General features: G+C 41.0%; 1 protein-coding gene across 3 annotated transcripts; it reads right to left on the bottom strand.

The window, feature by feature from the left end:
* Positions 1 to 1,043: 1,043 nt before the first annotated feature.
* Positions 1,044 to 10,118, bottom strand: kcna7 (potassium voltage-gated channel, shaker-related subfamily, member 7). Of its 3 annotated transcripts, XM_079642672.1 has the most exons (4): positions 8,683 to 10,118; positions 8,415 to 8,449; positions 7,429 to 8,184; positions 1,044 to 4,224 (listed from the first exon to the last, which is right to left on the bottom strand). In XM_079642672.1, the coding sequence occupies exons 3-4, from the start codon at positions 8,122 to 8,124 to the stop codon at positions 3,292 to 3,294; spliced, it is 1,629 nt and encodes a 542-aa protein (XP_079498798.1). In that variant the 5' UTR covers positions 8,125 to 8,184; positions 8,415 to 8,449; positions 8,683 to 10,118; the 3' UTR covers positions 1,044 to 3,291. The 3 variants fall into 3 exon arrangements, with proteins under 3 accessions (XP_079498798.1, XP_079498799.1, XP_079498800.1); XM_079642673.1 differs by having other exon boundaries at positions 8,415 to 10,118; XM_079642674.1 differs by lacking the exon at positions 8,415 to 8,449.
* Positions 10,119 to 10,295: the final 177 nt, after the last annotated feature.

The raw sequence follows: 10,295 nt of genomic DNA, 5'->3' as shown, positions 1-10,295 counted from the left end.
TAGGTGGAGGCAGAGGTGAAGTGCTGCAGGTCAGCAGAGATCTGTAAATACCACAATGTGTGGAGGTTTGTCTGAACATTCCTGAAATTCAAATGTATGATGTTCAGATGGATCAATGGAGCGCAGCGCTAATCTGACCTGTTGCATGAGAGAGAGCTCCAACACATGACGGGAGGAGATCGCACCATCTGAGGCAGCAGGGGTCAGCAATTTAATCACTGCAGCCATCAGCATCGAGACGAGAGTGTGCATGTCCAAGTGTGTGTTTGTGCCGGTTTGGGTTTATAAGGAGCCTCATCTGCTCCAACCCGAGGCCTGTTGTCTCTATTTTAGCGGAACGCAAACATATTCCTGAGAAATGTGTTATTTTTATTGCCAACAATGAACGTTTTTGACCAAAACTGTTAATGATTACGTTACTAACAATGTCCTTTTATAGCTTAATCCGATAATTGTTTTCTCAATAATCATTTGACCTATTAAATATATGAAAATGTATTAAACATATGACGTCAAATACCTGATGTAATCACATTAGTTTCATCTGTGACTAATTAGATTTTATAAGTCTATAATAACTTAGTCAAATTAATGTTTTTATAACATGGAATGCAAAAAACATAATGTGATCATATGTCATAAAAAAAAACATAATTATTTCAAGAAGAAAAATGTCACATTTGGTTACTTTGAAGTCTTTCATGTTACATGACTGTTAATTAAATCCAGTGGCAGCAGCAGTGACACAGATGTCCTGGTTTTAAAACACAGTCTGACATCTAGAGGCAGGATCACTCATGACACGAACCATAGTGCAATATGCATATGACCTATAGATGATCTGTACTATTCAATATCTTCTCTGTTTTACTGACAGGAACCGATATGTAAAGCATCCAGCATGTCTTCCCTCTGATACTACTTTTACATGCCTCATCTCACGCTGATTTAACATGTGTTTACATTTGAGCACACATCATCACATTCTCCCCGAGTCACTGCACAAAGTCATGTGGAAGGAATTCAGAAATTCATGACATGGGTGAATCCAATATGGTCTTTATTAAATAAAGTGAGACATCCTATATATACATATCCTCAGCCACATCGGTCCTCAAAATATATGCAGGTCAAACCACATCCACACTGTAAAAATCACTCGCTTATAAAATATGTTATATAACCACTTTGGCTTTTTAAGGTAAAACTCTATACAACATGATTTAGAAAAAAACATGTATCTCCTTACATCGTTTAGTTTGTTGGCTGCAATTGTAATTCTTTAGTTAAAGGTAACAAACACACAGAATTCACAAAGAAAAGTATCAAAAACTTCCAAAATGTCTCTGCTGGTTTATCCACATTATCATTCATCCATAAGCTTTATTGCAGAACACCATTTTGTATTGTCATGCCTTCCACCACGGTTCGCAGCAAAGTATGCCTACAAATAAATAAAGATTGAGATAGATGGACAACATAAAGGATTACTAAAAAGAACTGGTCTGAGCTGGTCTCTTTTTTCACTCAGAGGCACAAACATCATAGATTTGATTTTATAACAAGTAGTAAGCCAGTTATATTTTGATAAATATATAACTGTATTTGGAGCTCTCTTGGGAGTCTGAGCAGCAAATATAAACTCTGATGGAACAACTAACCCCTTGCTAATTCAAAGATGAATAAATAGTTTTTCTAAATTAAATTAAAAATATTAAAACGTAACACATAAGGAAGAGATAGGTGTGGTGTAGCGAGTTGGCAGAAGTGTATTTAAATAACCGAGAGGTGTCAGGAGTGTTATAAAGGCTGCACTTTACATCTGCTTGAATGTGATTTGCTGTTAAAAGTCAGCTGATGAATCAATACATGATTGGAATCAGCTCAATAAAACTACCAACAGCCAATTTCTGAATGTACAGATGGAGAATTTTTGATCATATTAATAATAATAATAATAATAATACATTTATTTTGGGGGGCGCCTTTCATAACACCCAAGGACACCTTACAGGGCATAGGGGTAATATAGGGAACAATTTAAAACAGTGGATTTAGTGAAGTATCAGCCGGGGTAAGACGGACACAGGGTACAGATTATAAAGAAAATGCCAGTTTGAACAGGTGGGTTTTGGGTTGGGTTTTGAATGTTGTTATGGAATCAGACTGTCGGTGTGTAGTGGCAGGGAGTTCCAGAGTCTGGGAGCCGAGCAGCTGAAAGCTCGAGCACCCATGGTTTTGAGGCGATAGGTTGGGACGGTGAGAAGTCCTACGGACGAAGAGCGGAGGGTGCAGGAGGGGGTGTACTCCTGAAGGAGGTCGGTGATGTAGATGGGGGCAAGGTATTAATGACTTTCAATAACCTGTATACATTGCATAGTGTAAGGCAGAGAGTTAACTGTGGCAATTAAGTTGTCATTAATGTAAAGCCCAAGCTGTGAAGCCGGTGAGTACTATCGCTATCGCCTCAGATCATCAGAGTATAGTGTTGCTCAGAAGTCAGAAGTGTCAGCTGACCTGATATCAGTTTTCCAACCATCTCTCGAGGCTGTATGTATTACACGGCTGTATGGAACGTACAAACTGGATTCATTCCAACTACATGAACTCTGTCACCACCACCTCCATGATGAGCGATTTCTTTGTTGTCAACATCAGCACAAGATTATTGCTTCACATTTCTACCATAACTCTGACCATTACAGGTCATAAGTAACTGTAACCCTTACTGCACATTCATCTATTAAAGAGTATGTGCACAGCAGCAGTTCAGGGCATTGCATTTACGGCATCAGACTAATGTGCGGTTAATGGATTTCCTACATGGCACACTTTTTATTGTCCACAACAGTAATAATGACATCAATAAACAGGGATTGTATAACATATATGTTATACTGCAACATGATAATAAGAGTTGTATGTCTCTGCAACATGTTTCTCTAAATTATATTTCCTGCCTAAAACGAGCAAGAATGCAGAAAATGTCATAAAATCTTTTGTTTAGTTGATCAGTGGATAAAATGGTTATCTAAAGAGTCTTGACATTGTCTATAAAGGTACGTTTTGCCAAACAACCTCTAGGGTTTTAAGACGATTAACTCATATTTGTTAAGAAAAGCAGATGCCTAGTGTATATCAATCAATCATATAATCACACAGAAGCCTCAAATGTAACAAATTCATCTTATAGAGTACAAATCCTTGTGTACATGTTTCTTTCACTCAGAAGTATACTTCTTGATACTCTCCTTTTCTGAATTTTTGAAGCAGTTTGAAGTGTTTTCTCGATCAAACCTGAGTGACCAGAGGTTCTTTGAGGTAGAAGTTAAACCCTCTGCGTTCACCAGCTTCCTGTCCGTCACAGAGTCCTGCCAGGAGAGTCCCATTGAGCGGGGGGCAGATAGCCCTGGGGTCCTGTCCGTACAATGGGGCATAATCTCCATTGTGTTCTTTCTCCTCTTCCAATCCTTCCTCATCTTCTCCCTCTTCACCGTCATCTCCCTCCCAGACGGACGTGGGGACATGGTTGTACTCGGTCGTGTCCTCACACTCATTCCCACGGTGGTAGAAATAGCTGAAGTTCGACACGATGACCGGGACTGGCAAAGATATAGTGAGCACGCCGGCGATGGCGCACATGGAGCCCACCAGCTTACCACCCACCGTCTCCGGGTACATGTCCCCATAGCCGACCGTTGTCATGGATACAACAGCCCACCAGAACGCCTCAGGGATGCTGGTGAACGATGTGTCAGGACTGTCGACCTCTGCAAAGTAGACAGCACTAGAAAAGAGTATGACTCCGATGAAGAGGAAGAAGATGAGCAGGGCGAGCTCTCTGAGGCTGGCCTTCAGCGTCTGACCCAAGATCTGGAGGCCCTTTGAGTGACGAGAGAGTTTGAAGATCCTGAAGACCCTCACCAGCCTGATGACTCTGATCAGGGCAAGGGACACAGACGGTTGCTCGGTTTTGTCCCTGGCCAGCTCCGTACCCAGGGTGACGAAATAGGGAATGATAGCGAAGAAGTCGATGGTGTTCATGACGTCTTTGAAGAAGTGCACCTTGCTCGGAGCACAGAGCAAGCGCACAACTAGTTCAAAGGAAAACCAGATGATGCAGATCGTCTCAACGATGAAGAAGGGGTCCTGGAAGGGCGTGAAGCCAGGTGGGACCAAGATGGTTTCGTTCGCTATGGTTGGGTGAGCTATGGTGGTGAATTGCTGTAAAACAAAGCATGAAGGCAAAATGGGTACCGTTGCACTCAAATATTAAAGAAGACAAAGCAGATGCCACATATATTTTAAAATCTGCTGTTTATCAGACATGCAGTGGAAGGAGAGATACTAGAATAAAGGGTCGAGGAAAGTCTATAATAAATATCTCTATGGAGATAAGGTTTGCAGGAGAGTAAGAGAAAGAAACAAGGATAGAGGTTAGGGGAGAAGAAGCGATTATTCTGAAAGTTTGTCCTCAGCAGTTTCCTAGTATGACAGCTGTCATCAGGATCTGATCAGTGAGATCTGTGATACTGTGCTAACGTTTCACTCCTCTCCATTTTCACTCCCCTGGCTTTATTTTTCCCCACTGACTTTTATATAAATGAGTTTCTCTATTAATAAACGCTCACAAAACACATCAAGTTCATATGACGCTGGGTTGTGTGTCAATCTAGACACTGGCATGGCCGAGGCATCTGACACTTTCATTTAACCCGGCTGCTTGTTTTTTTCCGGGAATGAGTTAAGGGTTTAAAAACGCTGGGCCTTCATGTCTTTTAACAAGTTGGATAGAGTTACTCTAAGCTTTTGGCGGCCTAGAAGCACATGTTCTCCCCAACACTATATGTATTTATATGTTTATGTTTTTTTTTATGTCTGTCAACCTCATGTTCTCATGTGTCCTAACTTTGCAATATAAACGTTAACCCTTACAGTTCAGATGAATTTACACTTTTTTCATTTAAAAGGGTCACCTCTCACTTATTATTATTCTAATCTAACTTACGAGGTAGATCTTTTTTTATTTGTAAAGCTATAAGATATTCACCTCTGAAATTCCTGCAAAAATACACCCAGTATCCTCTCTATAAAAATCCCCTCTCAAATCTAATGCAATCTAGCCCAAGATATCTGCAACAAAGTCCACCTTTATTTAAGTAATAATGTTTTATTATGATTGACACAACTATATGTTTATTATTGAGGTTTTATTTTTGAAGTGGTGTTAAACTGGACTGCACAGGTATTTCTAGTTTTGTCCACCACAATAACAAACATGAGGGGGAAAGAATAACAGAAAAACCACCACCACTAAGTATGACCTCAATATTAAAAACATAGTTGACAGTGTCAAAGAAAACATTTTAATATTTCTAAATTTGATCTTTTAAACATATCTCTTGTTTTCAATTACATTACATTGTATAAATGTACCTAATAGAGTGTCTACGGAGTGTTAGCAATATGGAAAATTGTAAATGGACTGTATTTATGTAGCGCTTTTCTACTGCTGATTATGTTGTCAATAGTGGTCTGCCTGTTGGTCAGTCCTCCACTTTGGTCCAAAATGCAATAACACAACAACTTTTTGTTGGGCTAATTTGTGAATACTTTCATGGTCCCTTGGCCCTAATGACTCTGACGATCCTCAGACTTTTCCTCTAGTTCCTCTGGCCTTTAGCTCAAAGCACCAAAGTACAACAGTACAGCTTCACAGACAGCTAGCTTGGATTTTTGCAAAAACAGTCTATGTCACAAAGATCAGCACTAAAAGTCATATGCAGTTACAGAAAGTAACTGCATCCACAGAAAGTTGCTCGTAACTAAAGCGCGTTTATACTGACATACTAGGATAATTCATCCAATATGAGTTTCTCTCATTGTTTACAGGTGGCCAGGATTTTTGGCACATGGATAATTGCAATCAGATGCAAAAAAAAGTTTTGCCTTCAGCTGCAATTGTTGCTATCAGCCTCCACAATCCATTCTTTGTCAATGTCTTAGTCAGTATGTTTTTAATACGTTGGTCAACACAGATCATTTCTTATTGACCGTTATTCCAATGTGATGATGGTGTCAAAATCAGCTCTAAAGGATATTTAGGGTTAGGGATATCACTAGGTCAGTGCAGAACATATCCTGCCAATGTCTATTATTGTTTCCAATTTAAAGCTATTTCTACTACGGCGAGAAGTAATGTGAGGACACGTCCAAGTTCAGCCATTCCCTCCTGTTGCTCGCTAAGGGACAGACAGTGAAGAGTGGAGGATGTGAGTGAGCTTGAGGAGATTACGCAGCCCTTTGATTTAAGTTGAGACCATTATCATTCATTCATTTAAAAGACATAAAACTGGTCCATAGAAAAATGTAAGTGATTAAGTTTTCAACACTATCTTGTGAGTGAGTGATAACGTGAGGACAGCTGTGCATGCAGGTTGTGTTTAGTTTGCGTAGTGTTCCAAAGGCGTCAAATGCTCTGGTCACATGAGCATATCTATCTATGTATAGCAGTGTTGCTGGTGATTGGGAACGTAAATCCAACCAGCGCCACTGTGGTGTCACCTCTGCTCCCCGGACCTCCAGAATTTGCCTCGTCTCCAGGCTACTGGAGCTTTTGAAATGCTAATTTCATTTTGTTGCAGTCCTCAGAAAAGTTAATCTGTGAGTGTCTCTTCCATGCTGATTTCAGTTAATGAGTCACAGGGTTTATTAATAAAGACTTTAGTTTATGTCTTGATGTGCTCTAAGGGTTGTCCTTTACTCTATATATAGGCCTTTAGATCTCTTAGGGGTAACGTGAGACCAGCCCGTCTCCTTTCCTTCAGTTCACACTTAACCCTTTCCAACTTCTCTCTATCCCTCTTCTTAGTACCTTAGTATCAACTCCACCTGAATGTGCTGTTGGGCCTGGCAGTTGTCCCTGAGAGGCTGACAAGGCATATCATCGCCACAACATAAAACCACGTCCATCCTGCTCTGTCTGCCAATATTCTTTCCTTACTCTTGTTTTTCTACTAGCAGTAAAACAACCTGTCTCTTCCACTTCATTCCTTCCCCTCCATCTGAGAGGATCAACTTTAACGAAAAGTCCAAAATAATCCCATGTAAACATCTGCCTCGCCTTTTCTACTCTATTTGCTGCCTTTGCCGTCTCTTTCCCTGATCTTGATTCTTAGCGTTGATATTTCTAATAATCCTCCAGTTCTACTCTCCTTGTGTTGAGAGGAGATAAAGACCTTGCACTGTGAGAGCTGGTTGGTGTTTCGTATGGGACAACTGTCAACACATGTTGTCCCTCTATGATCACCTCATCACTCCATTACAATGTTAACCTCTGTTCTCTTCGCACCCTGTCATCTACCTGCCTTTTCCCTACATAAACCCAATCCTATCTATTTCACTCATATGTGTCAGCACCATCCTCACCTCCCTCTTTTCCTTCTCGTTCCTGAACTCAGGCAGTGTCTCCAGGCAGAAGATGAGAATGGAGATCACAATGACCATGACGCTGATGATGGCGATGATGCGAGCTCCGCTGGAGGACTCTGGATACTCAAACAGCATCCAGAGGCGACGCTGCAAGTCATTGGCGGGTAAGGGCCTCTCCTCCTCCTTGGGGAACCCTTCGTCTGCTTTGTAGCGTTCGATGATATCCTCTCCGAGCTCATAGAAGCGCAGCTCCTCCAGGAACATGTCCAGTGGGACGTTGGCGGGCCTCCGCAGTCTCCCGCCTGACTGGTAGAAGTACAGGATGGCATCAAAGCAGACGCGGCTCCTGTCCAGGAAGATTTCGTTCCGCAGGGGGTCAAAGTAGCGGACGCGACGTCCAGGGTCACCAAGCATGGAGTCTGGGAACTGGGCGAGGGTGCGGAGCTGCGTCTCATAGCGCATCCCTGACACGTTGATGGCTAGGCGCTCCGTCAGAGCCCAGCCGGTCCTCGACTGGCGTTTCTCCTTCTTGGCCACTCTGCTCGGCTCCTTCTCACTGATTTCCTTCTCTAGCTTGTTGTTCTTGTCTTTGGTCCATTTTTCTTCATCACCAACCTCCTCAGCTTTCTGATTTTCATTTGTCTGCCCTCCTCCTTCTTCTCTTGCACCTCCTCCTTTGTCTTGATTATCCATCCTTTAGGCTTTTTTTCCTCTTGGTTCTGTTTCTTTTCTTACTTTTCTTGTTTCTTCACTCTGGGGAATAACACTTAAAGGTTAACTTGGCAATGCAGAAACAAGAGAACAGGGAAGCATGAGTAGATCAATCAAAACTTTAGTTTGGTAATATGAAATAAACTGTGACTTAGTTGTTAAGTTGTGGCATACATTACACCTCCAAGTGATAAACCCCAACAATAATGCATCGTTCGTTTTTTATACAATATCTTGGAACTGATAACAAGATATTTATAGAAAAATCTCACCTCAGTTTTCTTTGTAAATTCAGCTGAGAAATGTTCTGGATATCAGAAAAGACAGTAGTTTTTGTTTTGTTATTTATATCACATAACAATACTTGTTTTTTAGAAGTTACCTTAAATAGTGTTACAAAGCAGGGTTTGAGTTTTGTCATAAATTAATAGATTATGCATTTTATTTACCTTTTTTAATTATAAACTGTATTGTAAATAACACCATGCAGACCCTCCATGCAAAACGCTCAATACATGCAGTCAGCTTCATGCTCATCACCATGTCCAGTTCATCCAGTAGAAACCTCCTCTGGTCCTTCTGCCTGTCGGAGCTGATGATTCAAACTAATCACACCTCCAGAGAGTGACCATAACCCAGCTGCTGTACCTCCACCTCGGGGTGCCTTTAGGGCTCACCCTTTGCTCCTTCTGAGACAGTTTGTGTATCAATTCCCTCATGATGATGTCCAGACAACCCCTCCACCTCCTCCTCCTCATCCGGCATGTCGTCCCTCCTTCGTGTGTCATGTTTAGGAGAGGAGGGGAGGTGGCAGAGGAGCATTGTGGCTCCTTCAGGGGCTGCTGCTTTGGCGTTAATCTGCAGCTCGGGTGAAGTTAGTTAAGCTTGTTTGTAGGTCACTCGCGGTCTTCACTTGTGCTCTCTCACGCTCTGTGGGCCTGTAGGGAATGCTTTCGGGCGGAAATTCGATCCTCGACCTCTCACACTCCAAGAGCACCCCTGCCCCCCTCAGCCTTTACATTGCCCCAACAACCTTTCCTGACCGAAAATGCCAACCTGCTAACCCTCACTCTTTCTTAAACACACTGTAAATCTTTGCACACTCACGAGTATTTTGATGATGAAAAAATAAAAATGTCGGTAATCTAAAACTTAAAGTGTTGTTGATGGTGATTTACACTCTGAATGTGCCATCATATATGTAGTATTTTTCTTTAGTTTCAATCATATTAAACTGCAGTCAACATGTATTTTAAATTATGTTTGTCTACTGTGGCTTACGTAAAAGTGTCCACAAATTTAAAACATGTCAAATTGAAACCTGACCTGCCAGTCTAGCCTTCATTTGATATTAAATATAAATCTGGATGTGGTTATTTTAAACTCATCATGGAGTCCACACTCAAGCATTTGTGTGTGGCAATGTATCTGTGTGCAGTAAAACTACAATTCCCATAACAGGAAGAGCTTTAAATGTTGTCTTTAATTGCATGAGTACCTGACTACTGCAAAAAACTAAAACAAATGTGATACAAAGCTTCACTTCCCATTAGAGGTAGCTTTATCACTTCAGTGATCCTCTTGACTTTTCTTTATATAATTTCATCATCAGGTTAAAATTAAAGTTGTTCCAATGCTTATAACTTTATGCTCAACTATCTGAAAAACGGATCACGTTTTCAGCCTCAACTCAACTTTACTTTGTGTTTGGTGCTTATCAGCAAATATTAGCATGCTAACAAGGTAAACTTAGACTTGAAAAAAACCTGAAGTTAACTAAGATAGTAAACATGTTCGTATTACTGTGAGTATGTTAGCATGCTGATGATAGCGTTTAGCTCAACTGTAGAGCTGCTAGCATGGCAGTAGAATCTCACTGGTCTTGTTATTGTATTAGTGCATTCATTGTAGTAAGTTTCTTTACTGTATTTTAAATAATTTTCTTACCTATTTTGGTAAATTGTCTATATGTTTCAGTATAGGTGTTGTTATCATCAGCATTTTAATGTGCGTTTTGTTGTTGGTCTGCTTTCGTTAGAGTGTAGCCGGGGCTCATCAGGCATGTTTCGGTGAGTTTTGTGATGTCCAATACTACCAACAGCACCTGAAGGCAGCAGAGCAGACCCCGTGATTTGTAGGAAATTTGAACCTCA

The sequence above is a fragment of the Notothenia rossii genome (assembly GCF_949606895.1).
Source record: "Notothenia rossii genome assembly, chromosome: 8".
Taxonomy (NCBI): domain Eukaryota; kingdom Metazoa; phylum Chordata; class Actinopteri; order Perciformes; family Nototheniidae; genus Notothenia; species Notothenia rossii.
Note: the sequence above shows the minus strand (reverse complement) of the source record. Positions and strands in the feature narration are given on the sequence as shown.

Bases quoted from the DNA above. Each gene is read 5' to 3' on its own strand.
- kcna7 (XM_079642673.1), bottom strand. From the start codon at position 8,124: ATGGATAATCAAGACAAAGGAGGAGGTGCAAGAGAAGAAGGAGGAGGG. The intron at 4,225-7,428 runs GTGAGGATGGTG...TTTGTTTTACAG, and splicing joins ACGAGAAGGAAAAGAGGGAG to CAATTCACCACCATAGCTCA.